The sequence below is a fragment of the Dipodomys spectabilis genome, unplaced genomic scaffold (assembly GCF_019054845.1).
Source record: "Dipodomys spectabilis isolate Male_0828 unplaced genomic scaffold, ASM1905484v1 ptg000030l, whole genome shotgun sequence".
Classification (NCBI taxonomy): domain Eukaryota; kingdom Metazoa; phylum Chordata; class Mammalia; order Rodentia; family Heteromyidae; genus Dipodomys; species Dipodomys spectabilis.
Genome location: NW_024870707.1, coordinates 11,405,355 through 11,426,305, shown reverse-complemented (window position 1 = coordinate 11,426,305; position 20,951 = coordinate 11,405,355). Strand labels below are relative to the sequence as shown.

At 53.7% G+C, this 20,951-nt stretch overlaps 2 protein-coding genes and 1 non-coding gene across 3 annotated transcripts; 2 read left to right on the top strand and 1 right to left on the bottom strand.

The window, feature by feature from the left end:
* Nucleotides 1–528: 528 nt before the first annotated feature.
* Nucleotides 529–20,936, top strand: B4gat1 (beta-1,4-glucuronyltransferase 1). The gene is made up of 3 exons (XM_042675948.1): nucleotides 529–564; nucleotides 18,860–19,952; nucleotides 20,175–20,936. The coding sequence occupies exons 1-3, from the start codon at nucleotides 542–544 to the stop codon at nucleotides 20,364–20,366; spliced, it is 1,308 nt and encodes a 435-aa protein (XP_042531882.1). The 5' UTR covers nucleotides 529–541; the 3' UTR covers nucleotides 20,367–20,936.
* On the top strand, nucleotides 811–8,633 carry Slc29a2 (solute carrier family 29 member 2). The gene is made up of 12 exons (XM_042675947.1): nucleotides 811–912; nucleotides 1,086–1,167; nucleotides 2,844–3,004; nucleotides 3,182–3,321; nucleotides 3,651–3,785; nucleotides 4,583–4,680; nucleotides 4,818–4,902; nucleotides 6,002–6,138; nucleotides 6,395–6,500; nucleotides 6,611–6,696; nucleotides 7,243–7,442; nucleotides 8,230–8,633. The coding sequence occupies exons 1-12, from the start codon at nucleotides 884–886 to the stop codon at nucleotides 8,339–8,341; spliced, it is 1,371 nt and encodes a 456-aa protein (XP_042531881.1). The 5' UTR covers nucleotides 811–883; the 3' UTR covers nucleotides 8,342–8,633.
* On the bottom strand, nucleotides 18,221–18,302 carry Trnas-gcu. Its single transcript has one exon. It is a non-coding gene; the product is annotated as a tRNA-Ser (tRNA).
* Nucleotides 20,937–20,951: the final 15 nt, after the last annotated feature.

Here is a 20,951-nt window from a genome sequence, read left to right as displayed (position 1 = left end):
GGAGGTGGGTCAGTAGATTAAATGTAGGGAAGATAACCGTTTCCAAGCCCACAAGCTGTGGCCGGGGAGGGGGCCTGGCCTCCATCCCCTCGGCCCCCCTACCCAGGGCTGGGCGCTGGCCCGGGGTTCCTGGGGGGGGCGGGGCGGGGGCTCACAGCCTGAACCAGCACGTGGCCCTGGCCTGGGCCTCCTGGGACCCAGCACGGAGAAGCCCGACCAGATCTCAGGCGACAGAGGGCGACACCGGCTCCTGGCGCGCAGCTCCGGCCTCCTTAGCGGCTCCCACGGGGCGAGCCCCCGCCCCCCCCCCCGCCCCCCCCCGCCTCCGACCTCACCGGGCGCCGGGGCGCGCAGAGCAGACCCGGGGAGGGGGGCAGCAGCCGGTGCGGGGCCGCCGGCGGGAGTGGAGGCCCGAGGGGGGGCCTAATCCCTCCCTCCCCCGTGTCCCCTTCCTCTCCCTCCCTCGGTTCTTCCTCCTCCACTGCCCTCCCCCCCACTTCCTCCGCTGCGCCCCGGGACGGAGAGGGCAGCGGGCACGGAGATGGCGGCGGTGGCTCCCCGGCCAGCGCCCCCGGCCCGCGTGTGGCGGCGGCCGGCAGATCGCGGGGTGCGGAGGCCGTGAGGCCGCGCGCGCGCGGGGGGAGCCCGCCGGTGGGGGCAGTGAGGGGCGCGGCGGGCGCCGTCCCCGCCCCGGGGCGGAGCCCGGGCCGGAGGCTGCGGTGGGCGCCGTCCACCGGGACCGCGAAGCTCGCGGAGCCCGCCGCGCCGCGTCCTCCCTGCGCCCCCGCCCCGCCGCGGACCCCGAGGACCCCGGGACGCGGAGCCCCCCACCCCAGCTCGGAGCTCCCGACGCGGAGCCCCCGGCCCGGAGCGCGCGGCGGCCATGGCGCGCGGAGGCGCCCCGCAGGACCGGTGAGTGGGGGCCCCGCGCGCCCCGCGCCCGGGCGCCCCGCGGACTACAGCTCCCGTCGGCCCGTGCCCTCGCTGGTTGTGGTTCTCGGGGCGGGGGGGGCGGGGAGGGAGGACCAGGAAGGCGGGAGGCCCTGGCATGCGTCCTCGGGGTGACCTTCAACCGGTCCCCACAGCTACCACCTGGTCGGGACCAGCTTCTTCATCCTGGGGCTGGGCACCCTGCTGCCCTGGAACTTCTTCATCACTGCCATCCCGGTGAGACCCCGCGCCCAGCCGCCCCCCACCCGCTGGGCGCAGCCCTGGCACCGAGGCTCCACACGCGCCGCCCCGGACTCAGTTTACCCATCTGCAGGCTGAAGCCTGGGGCTCCAAAGGGGGAGGGGGGGAAAGGTCGCTCCCAGGACCAAGAAATACCCAGGTCCCAGGGGTCCAGGGGTCTGTCCCAGAGGGGTTTGTGACTCACCCAGATCCTCGGCTTGTCAGGGTTTCTGGGCCAGCCAGCCCAAAAGTGCATTTCCCAAAAGCTTTGGTTGCCTTTGCGAGTGTGTGGATGACACTCATCCCCCAAACGTGTGTGTGTGTGTGTGTGTGTTGCTAGTCCTGGTGCCTCGGGGCCTGGGCGCTGTTCCTGGGCTTTTGTGCTCAAGACTGGAGGTCTATCACTTGAGCCACAGCTCTTTTTGGCGCTTCATTGGAGATGAGTCTCAAGGACTTTCCTGCCTGGCTGGCTTCAGACCTTGATCCTCCGATCTCAGCCTCCTGAGTAGCTAGGATTACAATCATGAGCCACCACCTGCGCCTGGCAGCATATCTAATATGCAGTTACTCTGGCCCAGGCACAGGGAGTATAGAGGAATCTAAGCAGAGGGAGGTTCATTCTGCCCAGAGCATTCATTCTCTAAGGCAAAGCAGAAATGTAGAGCTTGGGTTCTCTCTGGAACTGGTTGTGAAGTGGAAATCAGCCTCCAGACTTGAGAAAAAAGATCGGGCCAGAGCTATTAATAGTGTAACTTGACTCGGGCATTTCAGGCTTAGAGTCCAGTGCAGTGGATTCCCAGCAGAAGGAAAACATTTCTTCTGCTTGAGAAGAGTAGGATAGGTAAAGTAAGGAAGAGAGGCCCGAGGAACAGGAAATTCTCTACTGGAGGAAGGAAGGGCCTGCCTGTTCTGGATTGGGGGAGGGGGGGGAGGGTCTAGAATCTGAAGTCCCTGGGGCTTAACAGGCTGGAACAGGAAACCAGGCACAAAAGGGAGGCTGGAATCTGATTTTTGGCTCTCAGCCTCTTCTGCCTGCAAGGCAGACACACTAGCATTGGAGCATACCTCTCGCTCTATGACACTGGGCCAGAAATGCCCGAGGCTCTGTCTGCAGGGAAGAGAAATCTGGGTAGAAGGTGAAAGGAGACTAAGCAGAAGTTGGCAGGATATGTGCTCCTGAGATGTGTGGCAACGGCAGCCAGACCCTGGCTTACAGTAGGTGCTCAATAAATACCCATGGTAAGCTGGGAGCCAGTGGCTCATGCTTGTAGTCCTAGTTAGTCACCAGGCTAAGATCTGAGAGTCAGGGTTCAACGCCAGTTCTGGAAGGAAAGTCCAAGAGACTCTTATCTCCAATTCACCAGCCCCCCCCCAAAAAAAATAAAAAATGGAATGGCTGAACCTAGAGACTGCTGTCTGTTGGTGTAGGGGTGGGGCTGGAACAGGGTGCTAAAGAGATGAAGTGGCCCCGAGATTTCTTTCTATCTCGGACTCTTGCTGTTCAATTCCACGCACATCCATGGAGCTGGGTGCCAGGTGCTGGGACAGGACAAGGACAAGGCTGATAATTCCCATGGACATTAGCCAGACAGTCACAATGCAAGGACAGGCAGAGAGGAGGAAGGCTGGGGGACTAGCGGTTCTGACCCTATTCCACCTCCCCCATCGGGCAGTACTTCCAGGAACGCCTGGCAGGGGTCAACAACACAGCTGGCAACCTGAGCACCAACCACACAGGCCCCACCGACACCTACAACTTCAACAACTGGCTGACACTGCTGTCCCAGCTGCCCCTACTGCTCTTCACCCTCCTCAACTCCTTCCTGTATCAGTGGTAAGACTCTACCCCCACCCCTGGGCCTCTCAGCCTTCTTGCCAGGCAGCAGCATGTAAGCCCAGGAAAAGCCTCCAACTTCCCCCTACGTAACCCCTAACCCCACTGCCCTGCTCCTGGCTTACCTGGGGGGGGGGGGAGGTCTGTCTGATGTCCTCTTCCAACCCTTCTGAGCAGCATCCCTGAGTCTGTGCGCATCCTGGGCAGCCTGCTGGCCATCCTCTTCCTCTTTGCTCTGACAGCAGTATTGGTCAAGGTGGATATGAGCCCCGGGCCCTTCTTTTCCATCACTATGGCCTCCGTCTGGTTCATCAACTGTGAGCACTTCCCTGCCCTTCTCTCCTAAGTTTCTTGTTTGTGATAGAAAAAGGCCCTACAGATCCAAGAAGGGAAGCCAACACTCTCAGGCGGAGAGGGAGAGCAGAAGCCCCTCATCCCAGCCCCACAGCGGCCTAGGAGCAGGCCTCCAGGTCACTGGCCCCACAGATTGATGGCTATACTTGAGAAGAAGTGGGGATGAATGGGCACTAGAGTCCTCAGGAACGCCCACACCAGTCCAGAGTCCCTTCTACACCCCAGTGATGCCTCTGGGGGGAGCCCCAGAGGAGGCGGGTGGCTGGGTGGCTCCATCCCTGTCTCTCCACAGCTTTCTGTGCAGTGCTACAAGGCAGCCTCTTCGGGCAGCTGGGCACCATGCCGTCTACCTACAGCACCCTGTTCCTCAGTGGCCAAGGCCTCGCTGGGATCTTCGCAGCACTCGCCATGCTCATGTCCATGGCTAGTGAGTACACCGGCCTGGGGAGGTGGGGGGACAGACTCCAGGCTTGGGGGTGACAGGATGCATAGGAGGAAGATGGTGGGGTTCTAGATGGAGACAGGGGGATGGGGAGCAGACTCTGGTTCATACCAATGAGCTAGCTGATGAGGCTGGCTGAACTTGGGGCCTGGGGCAAGATTCCTGGGTTTGTGCATGTGGGCAGAAGCTGAGGATCAGTTAGGGATTCACTTGAACTTGAATCTGTTTCACTAATCACAAGCCCAGAGGCATTGGCCAGAGCATCTGGACTTCTTGTGCAATGGTTAACTTGTATGTGATGTAGCTGTCTGTGCTCAGCCCACGGTAAGAGGACACACAACAAAAATGGTGTGTAGGGAAAAATGAAAGGAATGAAGGTCTGATCTGTATAAGATTCCTGAGCCCAAATCTGGTAGCCCTGCTGTAATCCTAACTACTCAGGAGGCTTGAGTTCTGAGGATCAAAGTCTAGAACCAGCCTGGGCAGGAAAAGTCCAGAAGACGTATCTCCAGTTAACCAGCAAAAAGCTGGAAGTGTGGTTCACACAGGTAGAGCATCGGCCTTGAGCAGAAAAGCTAAGCAAGGCCTTGAGCAGAAAAGCTAAGCAAGAACTCAAGGCCCTGAGTTCAAACCCTAGAAATGGCACCCCCCCCCAAGAAAAGAGGGTGCTGGGCCTGGCCCTGAGAAGCGCGCATGCTGTAAGAGGTGTAACCTGAGTTGGTGGTCCTGAGGGAGCTATGAAACCAGCTACTGCACCTCTAACGCGGAATTTTCTGCCACAGGCGGGGTAGATGCCCAGACTTCTGCCCTCGGCTACTTCATTACACCCTGTGTGGGCATCTTCATATCAATCGTTTGCTACCTGAGCCTGCCCCACCTGGTAAGCCTGCGATTGGACCCTGTGTCCCACTTCCTTAAATCTGAGGTTCTTAAGAGGGGGGAGGGGAGACACATGTGCTTGGCCCTGATTTCCCAAAGAGGCCAAGAGGCCACCTACCTCCCTTCTCTATCGTGCAGGAGTTTGCCCGCTACTATCTGGCTAAGAAGCCATCACAGACCCCCGTTCAGGAGTTAGAGACCAAAGCTGAGCTCCTCCAGGCTGGTAAGATCCCAGGTCTGAAGAGGGGAGGTGAGAAATAAAGAAAAGGCTTCAGCCAGCTCCCCTGGGAACCATTTCCTTCTGTCCCCATCTTGGGCCCCATTCCTTGGAGCCTTGCATTTGCAGAGGCAGAAGATCATCGTGGGATTCAAGTCATTTCTGTTGGTTTGCTTGAGGGCAAGTATTGAGATAGGGTCTTTGCTTTATGTAGCCTACAGGAACTGAGAACTTGCTATCCTCCCACCTTAGCCTCCTGCCCCGAAGTGCTGGGATTACAGGCATATACCACCACACTTGGCTTTAAGTCAATCCTGCTGCTCTTTGGGTCTCAGTTACCTCCTCTTTCAAAGGGAGAAGCCAGTAGACCTTCATACATGCCAGGCCTGGATCTAAATACATTTGAATTTGAATCCTAGCTTCACAAGCTTTGTGGCCTTGGGCAAGTTATTTAACCCTCTAGCCCCAGTTCCTCCATTTGTAAAGCCATGGCAATGAGAGAACCCAGCCAAATTACTGGCAGATACATGTTCTTAATAAACAGATGCTGGGTGCCAGTGGCTCACACCTGTGATCCTGGCTACTCAGGAGGCTGAGTTCAAAGCCAGTCTGGGCAGCAAAGTCAGTGGGACTCTAATCTCCAATAAACTACTCAGAAAAAGCTGGAAGTGGCTCTGTGGTTCAAGTGGTGGAGCTCTCCCCTTGAGCACAGAGAGGCTCAGGGACAGTGCCCAGGCCCTGAGTTCAAGTCCCAGGACTGGTAACAAATAACAAATAAATAAATAATAGATTGGGCGTGGTATCACGTGCCTGTAACCTCAGCCCTTAGGAGACTGAGGCAAAGGATCATGAGTTTGAGGTCAGGCTGAGTGATATAGGGCCACCCTGTTTCAAGAAACTAATAGCTGAGGATGTACATAGCTCAGTGATAGGACATTTACTTAGCAAACACAAGACACTAGGTTCAGTCCCTAGCATGCCAAAGCCAAATGAATGATAAATACATGTCATGGGGTCATCGTTAATTCCACTTGCCTGCACCTGAGCTGGAAGGGGACCCACCAGGACCCCTACGCATGACCTCAGGGCTTTCTTCTTGCTCCAGATGAGAAGAATGGAATCCCCAACAGCCTGCAGAAGGCAGCCCTGACTCTAGATCTTGACCCTGAGAGGGAGCCAGAGCCAGAATCAGAGGAGCTGCAGAAGCCAGAGAAACCTTCAGTGCTGGTTGTGCTCCGGAAGGTTCAGCTGGGAGATGACCCCCCACCCCCCAACCACTGCCCCTGGGGAAGGAGAGGGTCGCCCTCTGCTGTCCTCAATCTCAAACTGGAATGGGGCTAAGTACTCACCTCGTTACCCTAAGATTATTTGGTGGGTCAGAGATATAACAGGACCAGGCTCCCCGGTGTTCTTGGGCAGGGCTGGGGTGAGAAGGTTGGGGTTCCATGTTGGGCCAGAGGCTGCCCTGCCTGCTCATACCCCTGCCTCTGTCTCCCAGATCTGGCTGACAGCGCTGTGCCTTGTGTTGGTCTTCACCGTCACCCTGTCTGTCTTCCCAGCCATCACAGCCATGGTGACCAGCATCACCAGTCCCGGGAAGTGGAGTGAGTGTTTGGGGTACAGAAGAAGATAGGGGGTGCAGAGGGGAAGGAGCACAGAGGGGAATGGAGGGTAAGGTTTCCCCCCCACACACACACCCTCTCTCTTCCTCCAGGCAAGTTCTTCAACCCAATCTGCTGCTTCCTGCTTTTCAATATCATGGACTGGCTAGGCCGGAGCCTGACCTCCTACTTCCTGTGGGTGGGTGAGCGTGCTGGGGCTGGAAGGGCTCTCAGGTTAGGAAAGGTCATTTTCCAGTGGCCACTGGCAGCTCAACGCCTGTAATCCTAGCTACTCAGGAGGCTGAGCTCTGAGGATCGGGGGGTGGAAGAAGCCAGCTTGGGCCAATTAACCACCAAAAAAAAAAAAAAGCTAGAAGTGGAGGCTTAAATGGTAGAGCACCAGCCAGGAGCAAAAACGGCAAGTGAGAGCATAAGGTCCTGAGTTCAAGCCCCAGTACCCACACGAAGAAAGAGAGGAGGGAGGGACGGAGGGAGAAGAATGTATGTTGCCAAAGGCCTCCCTCTTCTGTGTCTGCCACGTAGCACAAAAGAAAGATCAGGGGGAAATGAATCTAGTGTCAGATTGTTCTCCAGAGGCCTGGTGCAGGGTCCCCACTGGCTCATGGTGGGTGAGGAGAGAGGAGGTCAGTGGTGATTGCTGGGTCTATGCTTCTGGGGTCCTGAGGCATTCCCAGAGCAGAAACCTGGCCCTCAGGGACCAGGCTCACCCAGGTCTCTGTCACAGCCAGAAGAGGACAGCCGCCTGCTGCCCCTGCTCGTGTGCCTGCGCTTCCTCTTTGTGCCACTCTTCATGCTGTGCAACGTGCCAGAGCGAACCCGGCTGCCCATCCTCTTCAAGCAGGATGCCTACTTCATCACCTTCATGCTCCTCTTCGCCATTTCCAACGGCTACCTGGTGTCCCTCACCATGTGCCTGGCACCCAGGTCTGGGGAAGGGGTGGGGTGCACTGGTATAGCAGGAGGCACTAGCTCCAAGGGGAAGGATTAGGGGCAGGGGAGGAACCTGGGCCCTGGCCAGCCCAGCTGCCAGGCTGCAGGACTCACTGGCGCCACCCTGTGGCTTCTGAATTGGCATCTCAGAGCCCATCTAGCTTCGGCATTCTCAGTTGAAGAGGAGCTACGTTTGCTCCAAAGCAGAGTTCATATGCCAAGGGAGCTGAGAATCTTGAGTGTAAAGGTGACAAGGAAAACAAGTGGGGAAGCTAGGGGCTGGTGGTTCACACCTGTAATCCTAGCTCAGGAGGCTGAGATCTGAGGATCGTCATTCAAAGCCAGCCTGGGCAGGAAAGTCCAAGAGACTCTTACCTCCAATAAACCACCAGAGAACTGGAAGTAGAGCTGTGGCTCAAAGTGGTAGAGTGTTAGCCTTGAGCAAAAATGGCTCAGGAACAGTGCCCAGGCCCCAAGTTCAAGCCACATGACCAACACACACACACACACACACACACACACACACACACACACACACACACACACACACACACACACACACACACACACACACACACACACACACACACACACACACACACACACACACACACACACCCTATAATGGGAACCCCTACAGGGAAGGGGCAGCTTCTAGGGACATGGGCAGGGTCAGACCTTGACTAGGCCTCTGGTGTCTTTGTGTAGGAATAGCAAAGGCCCCAGTTGGCTCTGGGGAGGGATCCAGCATTTTCTAAGCTCCTATCTCTGTGTTCTGCAGGCAGGTCCTACCCCATGAGAGGGAAGTGGCAGGCGCCCTCATGACATTCTTCCTGGCCCTGGGACTGTCCTGTGGAGCCTCTCTGTCTTTCCTCTTCAAGGCATTGCTCTAAGGGGCCATCGGGGCTCCCAGTAGCCCCCTTCACACCCCTGCTGAGCCTTGGTCTGCAGGAGGTAGAAGGGGCCAGAGCCGCTCTCAGCCATTAGCTGGTGGCTTCTTGGGTGCTACGAGGAGGAATCTGCCGGGGGTCATTCTGCCCTCCCCTAGGAATGAGACAGGACAAAAAGAAATGGATTTCATCTAGATGTACGAAAAGTGCATTAGCCGGATGTCAGTGGCTCACGCCTGTAATCCTAGCTACTCAGGAGGCTAAGATCTGAGGATCCAGGTTGGAAGCCAGCCCTGGCAGAAAGTTTATGAGACTCTTTATCTCCAATTAATCAGCAAAAAGCCAGAAGTGGAGCTGTAGCTCAAGTGGTAGGATGCTGTTCTTGAGCAGAAAAGCTAAGAGACAGTGCCCAAGGCCTGAATTCAAGTCCTAGTACTGGCACACACACACCAAAAGAAGTGCATCAGAAGAGCGTTGCTCAAGGAAAGAAGAATACAGAGCCAGGGCCTGCTGTACTGTCACTACTGCATCTCCATCAAGAAGTCACATGCTGACCCCACGGAGAGCTGGGGTCAGTACTGGGACCAGCAGCTCTGCATCCTTCCAGTATCAAGTCTCTCTTGGAACAAAGGGAGACAGAACATGTCAAGATCAGAGAGAAAACTCAACGGACCCAGCCTCTGAGCTTCTGACAGTATTTTCATGGCCAATACTAACGAGGCCCCGTGGGGGCCCGGCTCTCCTGACGGCAGTCAGACTGCATGAGTGTACTGTACTTGACAGTTTGCAGAACTCTCCCATGCCCATTTTCTCACTGACACCTCAATGAGGCCCTTGGGAAGAGTGGGACAGGGTCTGGGCCTCCCTGTTGAACAGGGAAGGAAACTGAGTCCCAGGGGGAAATAACTGGTCCATGGTCAGGCCGGGATGCAGTGCCCTTCTCCCATCCCTGAAGGTGCTGTTCCTCCTGTCTGGCACCTCTTCTGAAGGGGTGCAGGGCAAATATCTGAAGCACTTACCCCACCTTTGTCCCTGTTTCTTTCTATGATCTTGCCTCTGGGGTCTAATAACAACCTCATTTATTTGTATGATGTGACTGTGGACTCTTTATTTTCCGGCGTATTGTGGGCTGTCTCTACCTCCCCAAACTGTGGGGGGTAGGGATGGAGATGGTTGTACCCATTTGGTAGATGGGTTAACTGAGGGTCTGAGAGGAGCAGGGATTTGGTGACATCTCTGCCGGGCCCTCAGGAATACATGCACAAACCTGCAAGGAGCTCTGTGTTCCTGGAAGGAACTGGATGGTCAAGCAGGGCTCTCCCTGGGGTCTTTTACTTCCCTAGAAGCTTAGCCTCAACAGAGGCATTCAGAACTGGGCACTGGTGGTTCACGCCTGTAATCCTAGCTACTCAGGAGGCTGAGATCTGAGAGTCAAAGCCAGCCTGGGGAGGAAAGTGTGTGAGATTCTTATCTCCAATTAACCACTAGAAAACTGGAAGTGGTGCTGTGGCTCAAGTGGTAGAGCGCTTGCCTTGAGCTGAAGAGCTGAGGGACAGCGCCCAGGCCCAGAGTTCAAGCCTCAGGACCACCACCAACAACAAAAAAAGCAGTCAACCTGGGCAGGGCTTTGGCAGCCCAGCCAGTATACTGGATGGATAAGAGTACCACCTACCATATTCCCGGCTTCTATGACTCTTCATAGAGCACAACCTGCTCAGAAGCCACAAACCTTCTTGGGAGTCAGTTGTAGGGCTTGAACTCAGGGCCTGGGCACTGATCCTGAGCTCTTTAGCTCAAGGCTAGCACTCCACCACTTTGAGCCATAGCTCTGCTTCCAGGTTTTGAGTGGTTAATTGGAGATAAGTCTCACAGGCTGGTGCCCAACATCAGACTTTTTTTTGGTCAGACATGGGGCCTGAACTCTGGGTCTGGGTGCTGTCCCTCAGCTCTTCAGCTCAAGGCTAGCGCTGTACCACTTGAGCTACAGTGCCACTTCCAGCTTTTTCTGCTTATTTGGTGCTGAGGAATCGAATCCAGGGCCTCATGCATGTGAGGCGAGCGCTCTACCACTGAGCCACCTTCCAAGCCCCAGACTTTTTTTTTTTTTTTGAAATGCCAGCACTGTGGTTTGAATTCAAGGTCTCTTGCTCCTGCTTAGCTGTGTGTATGTGCGTGTATGCGTGTGTGCATATGTGCGTGTGCATGCATGTGTATTGCACATGCACACTTGCTGATCCTGGGACTTTCTTGCCTGGGCTGGCTTCGAACCACAATCCTCATATCTCAGCCTCCTGAGTAGGATTACAGGTGTGAGCCACTGGTGCCTGGCGCACAGACTCCATATAGAGGAGGTGAGGCAGGATGGAACCTTAACCAAAATAACTACAGGGCAGACTACCAAGAGAGGGAAGTGAGGATTCGTTCTTTGACCACTGTTCACAGACACCTGGGGTGGGCCTAACCCTGGTTTGGTCTGGAGACCCTGAAGCGCAGGGACACACAGTCCCTGCTCCCAAGCCAGGGGAAACTGCTGTGGCCATGGGCCAGCAGAAGCCTGTGACAAAAAACTCCAGAAGGAGCCACCTGGAAAGTCTGCCTAGGTGTTGTGGAGGTGGCGTACCTCTAGCTGGGCTTAGAGGGATGAATATGAGTTTGCTGGGCTGAAGGGGTACCCCCATCAGAGAAGCCAGAGAATATAGAAAGTATAAGCGTAAAAATTTACAGTAGGGACTTCTGAGGGACTCTAGGATGTGAAGGAAAGAGAGAGGGTAAGATGGAGGGTAAGATGGAGGGTGGAGGAAACAAGTCCTGCGATCACAGGGACAAGTGTGTGACTGATGCCCTGAGGGGCAGGAATTGGTGCGCATTTCTGTGCTGGGCTCTCTGGACCGCATGAGAGCTGCAAGGAGCCTCCTGCACCTACAGGGTGCACTCTTGGCTGGAGTAACATAGTCAGATTTATGTCCTAGAAAGATCCCTGTGGGTGGTGAATAGGAGAGACAGAGCAGGAGTAGAGCAGCCGTGCTGATCTCTTTCTGCGGCCGGTAGGGTGGGGAACAGTGGCCTGGAGAGACAAAGAAGGACACAGGAGGCAGAATGACTTCCTCTCCAGCGATCATTTCACCTGGGCCCCCATGGCTCACGCCTGTAATGCTGCCCACTCAGGAAGCTGAGACCTGTAGACTGCAGTTCAAAACTAGCCTGTGCAGGAAAGTCCAAAAGACTCTTACCTCCAATTAACCACCAAAAAAAAAAAAAGCCAGAAGTGGAGCTGAGGCTCAAGTGGTAGAATGTTAACCTTGAACAAAAGGCTAAAGGGTGGAGCTCAAGCCCTGAGTTCAAACCCCACTACTGGAAAAACAAAAAAGCCTCAGGTAGGTATAGATAGGCTGGCCCAATGTGGCGGGTTAACACCTAGCCTCGAGAATGAGCAGTGAGTACTGGGACTTGCCAAATGTGGAGTCTGGTTCCAATTCTGATGAGAAGCAGCTGATATTTGGGATCTCCTGCGTCTTCTGCCCATCACCACAGCCTGAGAGATTCCCAGCAAGCCTCTCTGCCATTCTCTCTCATCCCTGTTTTGCATGGGAATGGCATCTCTTATCTAGCTACAGCCAAGACTGGCTTCTGAGCCAGCAAAGTCAACCATTGGCTGGCAAACGGCCAATAAGATGGTCCGATCCAGCTTCCCTGGTGAGAGGAGCCAATCAGCTCGTCTCTCTCAGGAAAATGAAGGCAACCTGAAGCAGAAGGCATGATTTGAGGTCACTGCCATTTTATAAGGGACTGTCACTAGAATGGTGGAACTGAGCGCTGCTTTGTAGTCACTGAAGTTGCCACGATATCCTTGATGGAGTAAAGTGCAAGAGGCCCTTAGTTCAAGCCCCTGTACTGGCACAAAAAAAACAAGGCTGGCCGCCAGTGGCTCACACCTGTAATCTTCACTACTTAGGAGGCTGAGATCTGAGGATCATGGTTCAAAGCCAGCCTAGGTGGAAATGTCTGATAAGAGTTTGCGACAAAAAGCCGGGCGCTGGTGGCTCACGCCTGTAATCCTAGCTACTCAGGAGGCTGAGATCTGAGGATCGCGGTTCAAAGCCAGCCCGGGCAGGAAAGTCCATGAGACTCCTATCTCCAATAAACCACCAGAAAACCGGAAGTGGCGCTGTAGCTCAAGTGGTAGAGCGCTCGCCTTGAGCTGAAGAGCTTGAGGGACAGCGCCCAGGCCCAGAGTTCAAGCCCCACGACCGACAAAAAAAAGAGTTTGCGAGAGTCTTCAACTAAACACCAAACGCCAGTAGTGGAGGTGTGGTTCAAGTGCTTGAATGCCAGCCTTGAGCAAAAGATCTAAGGGACAGCGCCCAGGCCCTGAGTTCAAGCTCCAATACCTGCATAAGAAAGAAAGAACTGAGCACCAGTGGCTCACACCTATAATCCTGGTGACTCAGGAGTCAGATTTGAGGATCAAAGTTGGAAGCCAGCCCGGACTAGAAACAGTAAGACTCTTTATCTCCAATTAAACACCACAAAAGCCACAAGTGGAACTGTGGCTGAAGTGGTAGAGCACTAGTCTTGAGGAAATAAAGCTCAGGGACAGTGCCCAGGCTCTGAGTTCAAGTCCCAGGATGGAAGGAAGGAAGGAAGGAAGGGAGAGAGGGAAGGAAGGAGGGAGGGAGGGAGGAAGGAAAGAAGGAAAGAAGGGAGAGAGGGAAGGAAGGAGGGAGGGAGGGAAGGAAAGGAAGGAAAAAGGGAAAGGAGGGAAGATGAGAGGGAGGGAAGGGGAAAAAAGGGAAGGAAGGAAGGGAGTAAGTCTGGCAACTCATTGCTCAACAAATGACATTGTCTCCTCCTAACATGATTCATTTTACAGAAAAAAAAAATTTTGAATGACTTCTTTTCTCTTATCTCCAATTAACCACTCAAAAACCAGAAGTGGCGATATGGCTCAAGTGGTAGCATGCTAGCCTTGGGTACAAAAAGGCTCAATGCCCAGGCCCTGAGTTCAACCACCACCAACAACAACAAAAGCAGTATTAGAAGAAATGAAGACACTAGACAGCCAGATCTACAGTGTCTGAGGAAGTTTGTTACTAGTGGTCCTGCTCTACAAGAAATGCTACAAGCGGGCTGGGAAGGTGGCTCAGTGCCTTGTGTGCATGAGGCCCTGGGTTCGATTCCTCAGCACCACATAAGCAGAAAAAAAGCTGGAAGTGGTGCTGTGGCTCAAGTGGTAGAGTGGTAGCCTTGAACTGAAGAGCTGAGGGACAGCGCCCAGGCTGAGTTCAGGCCCACAACCAGACAAGAAAGGAAAGAAAGAAAGAAAGAAAGGAAGGAAGAAAGAAAGGAAGGAAAGAAAAAGGAAGAAAGAAAGAAAGGAATAAATGCTACAAGGGCTGGTGGCTTATGCCTATCATCCTAGCTACTCAGGAGGCTGAGATCTAAGGATCATAGTGCAAAGCCATTCTGGGCAGGAAATTCCATAAAACTCTTTTTATTTATTTTATCTTATTTTTAGTTTTTGCCAATCCTGGGATTGAACTAAGGCTCTGGGCACTGTCCCTGAGCTTCTTTTGCTCAAGGATAGCACTCTACCTCTTGAGCCACAGTGCCATTTCTGGCTTTTTCTGTTTATGTGGCTTTATGCACACTAGGCAAGCTGTCTACCACTAAGCCATATTTCCAGCCCCCTGTGAGACTCTTATCTCCAATAAGCTACTCCAAAAAAGCCAGAAATAGTAGTAGGACTTGAGCAAAAAGAAGCTCAGAGACAGTACCCAGACACTGAATTCAAGCCCCAGGACTAGCACCGAAAAAAGGGTGGGGGGGAGGAAGAAAAGAAAGAAATGCTTAAAGGAATAACCAGGCAAAAAATTAAAAGAGGACTGGGGGTGTGGCTTAGTGGTAGAATGCTTGCCTAGCAAACATGAAGTCCTAGGTTCAATTCCTCAGTACCACATACACAGAAAAAGCTAGAAGAGGCATTTTGGCTCAAGTGGTAGAGTGCTAGCCTTGAGCAAAAGAAGCTCAGGGACAGTGCCCAGGCCTGAATTCAAGCCCCAGGACTGGCCAAAAAATAAAAATAAAAGATACAGAAAGTAACACAAACCCATTTGAAAAAATAAAGGGGCTGGAATGTGGCTCAGTGGCAGAGCGACAAGTTGCCTAGCATGAACAAGGGTTTGGGTTCAATCCCCAGCACTATCCAAACAAAACAAAGACAGTGATCAAGGGAGAGCAATGCCTTGTAGTGGTTCTCACCTGTAATCACAGCACGGAGGAGGGTGAGACAGGTGAGTCACAGGTTCAAGGGCAGCCTGGGCCACATAGCAAGACTGTCTAAAACAAACTTGGGGCTGGGAAGATGGCTCAGTGGTAGAGCGCTTGCCTTGCATGCCTAAGGCCCTGGGTTCGATTCCTCAGCACCACATAAGCAAAAAGAAAAAATCCGGAAGTGGCGCTGTGGCTCAAGTGGTAGAGCGCTCGCCTTGAGCTGAAGAGCTGAGGGACAGCGCCCAGGCCCAGAGTTCAGGCCCCACGACCAGACCCAAAAAAAAAAAAAACAACTTGGATGCCAGTGGCACATGCCTATAATCCTGGTACTCAGGAGGCTAGAGCTAAGGATTGAGGTTTGAAGCCAGCCTAGGCAGAAGAGTCTGTGAGACTCTTATCTCCAATTAACCAACAAAAACCTGGTGTTGTAGAGTGGTAGAACGTGAGACCTGAGTGGAGAAGCAAAGTGAAGTCCTGAGTCCAAGCAAGTGACTACAGAGGCTAACAGAAATATAGGCATGCAGCCAGGCGCCGGTGGCCCACGCCTGTCATCCTAGCTACACAGGAGGCTGAAATCTGAGGATCCCGTTTCAAAGCCAGCCCAGGCAGGAAAGTCCCTGAGACTCTTATCTCCAATAAACCACCATAAAACCAGAAGTGGTGCTGTGGCTCAAGAGGTATAGCACTTGCCTTGAACTGAAGAGCTGAGGGACAGCGCCCAGGCCCAGAGTTCAAGCCCGGCCACTAACCAAATTAAAAAAAAAAAAAAAAAATATATATATATATATATATATATATATAGTAGTTATGTTTTTAGTCTGTAATATGCCCTTCCTATATTATTTAATTTTTTCTTTTCTTTTTCCCCTATATTATTTAAAAGACCTACATAAAAAATTATAAATATATTGATGATCACACTACATAAAAAGTTGTAATCTTGCTGGGTACCAGTGGCTCACATCTGTAATCCTTGCTACTCAGGAGGCTAAGATGTGAGGATAGCAGTTTAAAGCCAGCCTGGGCACTCAGCCAGTCTGTGACACTCTTTTTTTTTTTTTGTCGGTCGTGGGGCTTGAACTCTGGGCCTGAGCTCTGTCCCTCAGCTCTTCAGCTCAAGGCGAGTGCTCTACCACTTGAACTACATTGCACTCCCGGTTTTCTGGTGGTTTATTGGAGATAAGAGTCTCACAGACTTTCCTGCTTGGGCTGGTTGAACAGTGATCCTCAGATCTCAGCTTCCTGAGTCGCTAGGATTACAGGCGTGAGCCACCGGCACCCGGCAAGCCTGAGACACTCTTTTTTTTTGGGGGGGGGGGTCCAGTCGTGGGGCCTGAACTCTGGGCCTGGGCACTGTCCCTCAGCTCTTCAGCTCAAGGCTAGCGCTCTACCACTTGAGCCACAGCGCCACTTCCGGCTTTTTTCTTATGTGGTGCTGAGGAATTGAACCCAGGGCCTGGAGCATGCAGGGCAAATGCTCTACTACTGAGCCACCTTCCCAGCCGTGAGACACTCTTATCTCCAATTATCTACCAGAAAACTGGAAGTGACACTGTGACTCAAAGTGGTAGAGCACCCTTGAGGGAAAAGCTGAGACTGCCCAAGCCCTAAGTTCAAGCCCCAAGACAAAAAAGAAAAGGAAAAAAAAAAAGAAGAAGAAGAAAGTACACTCTGTAAAAAAAAAGGACAAGGGACAAAAGAGACAAGGTCAGAACTGTATAGAAGCATGGTTTTTGTTTTTGCGTGTGTGTGTGTGTGTGTGTGTGTGTGTGTGTGTGTGTGTGTGTAATATTAAAGATAAAGCCAGGTGCCAGTAGATCATGCCTGCAAATCCTAGCTACTCAGGAGGCTGAGATCTGAGGATAGCAGTTCAAAGACAGCCCTGGCAAAAAAGTCCCAGTTAGACCCTTTTCTCCAATTAACCACTCAATAGCCTGAAAGTGACACTGTAGCTAAAAGTGATAGAATGCTAACCTTGAGCAAAAGAGCTTAGGGACAGTGCCTAAGCCTTGAGTGCAAGACTCAGACTAAAACAAAACAAGATAAATAATTAAAGGGATTGTTGTCAGTTTAAGAAGTTATTTGTCAGCCGGGCACCTGTAATCCTAGCTACTCAAGAGGCTTAAGATCTGAGGATCAAGGTTCAAAGCCAGCCCAGGCAGGAAAGTCTGTGAGACTCTTATCTCCAATAAATCACTCAGAAAACTGGAAGTGGTGCTGTGGCTCAAGTGGTAGAGTGCTCGCCTTGAGCTGAAGAGCTGAGGGACAGCACCCAGGCCCAGAGTTCAAGCCCCATGACCAACAGAAAAACAAAAACAAAAACAAAAAAGCTCCTAATTAAACACACACACAAAAGCTGGAAGCTGAGTGCTAAGGGCTCATGCTTATAATACTAGCTACTGAGGAGGCTGAGAATCATGGCTCCTAGCCAGCAGAGGCAGGAAAGTTTCCTCTCTCCCATTAATTACCAAAACAGCCCGAAGTGGGGCTGTGGCTCAAGTGGTAAAGCTCTAGCCTTGATCAAAGAAACTCAGGGACAGTGCCCAGGCTCTGAGTTCAAGCCCTATAACTGGTTCAAAAACAAAGAAAAAGAAAAAAAAGCTCTGGAAGAAATACTGAACAAAAGATATAAGACTTAGAAAACAAATAGTAAGCTGGTGCTGTGGTTTACAACACCTCTAATTTTAGCTACTCCATTGAGATCTAAGAATCCTATAAAGCCAGCTGGAGTAAGACTTATGTCCAAAAAAAGGGGGAGTTGCGACTCAAGTGGTAGAGCACCAGCCTTGAGTGGAAAATAAAAGAACACCACCTAGGGCCTGAGTTGAATTCCCAACTAATCAATCTAGTTAAAATCATGTCAAAAAGAAACAAATGCACACACGCTAAATAAATAAATGCACACCCACACAATGACTACACATAGGGCTGTGCTTCAGCTCACTCACCTTGGCACCCTACTCCTTGAGAAGCGGGAGTGCGAACTTGGGGGTCCTCCCAGATCTACCTCCTTCCCCAGAATAACAGCACTCTGCTCTAGAGGTACCCCCCTGACTTGGCACCCCCCAAAAAGGTATTTATTGCATAAAATTAATAAAGAGTGCGTGCCAAAGCAATCCACAAACAAGTGCTTTCCGTGTGTAGTGGCTGGTGGGGAACTGACGCCTTCTGCGTGTGTGTGTTGGGGTGGTGGTGTGTACTCCCCACTTTGGGAGAAGGGTTAGGGAGGGAAAGACCAAGGAAGAAATAGTGTAAATGATCAAACACCGGGTCTACCCTGCAGGATGAGGGGTACTGGGTTACCACATCTCCAGTGAAGGCTTCTCTGAATGGCTGCAAGTAACATTTTTAGGTGCCACTCACCCCTGTGCTGAGAGTAAGAAAAATACACCTGTTTACCTCACCTGGAAGGCCGTGTTACCCCACGGGGCTCGACGTCCTGCGACTCGGAGTTTGAACCCGGCAGGGAAGGTACAGTGAGTACAGGAAAGATACCATCAACTTGGACAGCACTCCAGCGGCACCCAAATTTCCGTTTCCCTACACCTTGCTGCTCCGGCCAGGACAGATATAGAAAATTAAGAGGCCGCCCCTCTGTAAAACAGACCCAGCCGACGAGGATGGGATTCGAACCCACGCGTGCAAAGCACAATGGATTAGCAGTCCATCGCCTTAACCACTCGGCCACCTCGTCCCACACGCGGTGCTCCTTTCTACATTCCTTATCACTCATCTCCTCCGCACCTCCGGGCCTCCATCGCCCGTTTTCCGACACCGACCTCGTGGAACTCAGTGAAGGAAGACTCCGTGGAAAAGGGAGAGGGGGGAAAAAAAGACTTTTCCATTTCCGTTCGGCGCGCTCCGGCCGGGAACCGCGACATCCCACACTGAGCTGCAGCCGCGGCTTCTCCTCGCGTCGGGACGAGCGTGCCCGGGTTTCAGGGCGCGCTTGATGCCGGGGGCTGCACCCCGACCTGGAGGGCGCTGCGGGGAGAGGGGGCTGCGCCCCGGGGTCCTCCGGCGGCCGCGGCGGGACCGCGGGCAGGCGGTGCGCCCGCAGACCCCGCGCGGCGGCCGCGGGTGCCGGAGCTCCTCCCGGCCTGCGGGGGGCGCCGTCCGCGCGGCGAGGCCCGCGCTGGCGGGGCGGTGGGCGGCGCCGCGCGCCAGGCTCGGCTCGGCTCGACTCGGCTCGGCTGCGCTCGGCTGGCTGCGGTAAATCCGGGCTTGCGGCCGCTGGCAGAGTCTCCGGCCCGGTGGTCCTCGCGGCGCGTCCCGAGCCCGGAGAGCCATGCAGATGTCCTACGCCATCCGATGCGCCTTCTACCAGCTGCTGCTGGCGGCGCTCATGCTGGTGGCGATGCTGCAGCTGCTCTACCTGTCGCTGCTGTCCGGTCTGCACGGGCAGGAGGAGCAGGACCAATACTTCGAGTTCTTCCCCCCGTCCCCGCGATCCGTGGACCAGGTGAAGGCGCAGCTTCGTACCGCGCTGGCTTCCGGAGGCGTCCTGGATACCAGCGGCGATTATCGGGTCTACAGGGGCCTACTGAAGACCACCATGGACCCCAACGACGTGATCCTGGCCACGCACGCCAGTGTGGACAACTTGCTGCACCTGTCCGGCCTGCTGGAGCGCTGGGAAGGCCCTCTGTCCGTGTCAGTGTTCGCGGCCACCAAGGAGGAGGCGCAGCTGGCCACGGTGCTGGCCTACGCGCTGAGCAGCCACTGCCCCGACATGCGCGCCAGGGTCGCCATGCACCTCGTGTGCCCCTCGCGTTACGAGGCCGCTGTGCCCGACCCCCGGGAGCCTGGGGAGTTCGCCCTCCTGCGGTCCTGCCAGGAGGTCTTTGATAAGCTTGCCAGGGTGGCTCAGCCGGGGATCAATTACGCACTGGGAACCAACGTCTCCTATCCCAATAACCTGCTGAGGAATCTGGCTCGTGAGGGGGCCAACTATGCTCTGGTAATTGACGTGGACATGGTGCCCAGCGAGGGGCTGTGGAGAGGCCTTCGGGAAATGTTGGATCAGAGCAACCAGTGGGGGGGCACGGCCCTGGTGGTGCCTGCTTTCGAGATCCGCCGAGCCCGCCGCATGCCCATGAGTAAGACAGAGCTGCTGCAGCTCTACCAAGTGGGCGAGGTTCGGCCCTTCTATTATGGGTTATGCACACCCTGCCAGGCGCCCACCAACTACTCCCGCTGGGTCAACCTGCCAGAAGAGAGTTTGCTGAGGCCTGCCTACGTAGTGCCGTGGCAGGACCCCTGGGAGCCATTCTATGTAGCTGGAGGCAAGGTGCCCACCTTTGATGAACGCTTTCGGCAGTATGGATTCAACCGAATCAGCCAGGTACCTAAAAGGGAGAGCAGGTGGGAGGGGATGGTAAGAGGGGTGGTGGGTTCTACAATGGAGTGGTCCTGGATAGAAAACTGCCTTGAAACAGGAAAGATCTGAGTTTTGAAAAGTGGTCGGGTGGGAGGTTCCCAGAGGAATCTGCAGGGTGGCTTCAGAGATGCCCAGCTGGGCCTGGAGGTGGCATCCAACTTTTCTGACTTATCTCTCCCTCTACAGGCCTGTGAGCTGCATGTGGCAGGGTTTGATTTTGAGGTGCTGAACGAAGGTTTCCTGGTTCATAAGGGCTTCAAGGAAGCTTTGAAGTTCCATCCCCAAAAGGAGGCTGAAAACCAGCACAATAAGATCCTGTACCGCCAGTTCAAACAGGATTTGAAGGCCAAGTACCCCAACTCTCCCCGTCGCTGCTGAGTCTTTCCCTCCCCTAGTCTGAGAAATCTCAGCCTCTGGCTCTTCAGGCCTGACTGGGGCAAGAAATGTCACTCCACGTTACAGAGGTAGCTGTGGTGTTGGAACACTGGACTTGAACATGGGGTGCTGGGACCAAGTCCTAGCTGTACCACTAACTAGCTGTGTGGCCTTGAGCAAATTCTGTTACCTCTCTGAGCCTCAGTTACCCTGTCTGTACAAAGGGAGGTGAGCATACCTACCTCACAGAACTGTTGGGAGGTTCAGAGGAGATGCTGTGTGTGAAAACATTCTGTAAGCTTCGTACAAATGTGAAGTATTATTAATATTACAGTATTATTATTATTATTATTAACAACCTTGGGTGGATAGATGTGAATGGCAGAGGAATGACAAGTCTGAGTACTTAACAAAGCACTGGATTTAGTTCTTAGCTAAGCTTGCTGGAGCGCAGAGGCAAGTGTCTGCGGGCTCAGAGGATGACAGTCTGAGATCGGTGCCCTCCCACAGGCTGGGTTGGGTACTCTGGGCTTCGGATGACAATGTGTAAATAAACGAGTGTTCACACCCACAGCTGGCTCCGTTACT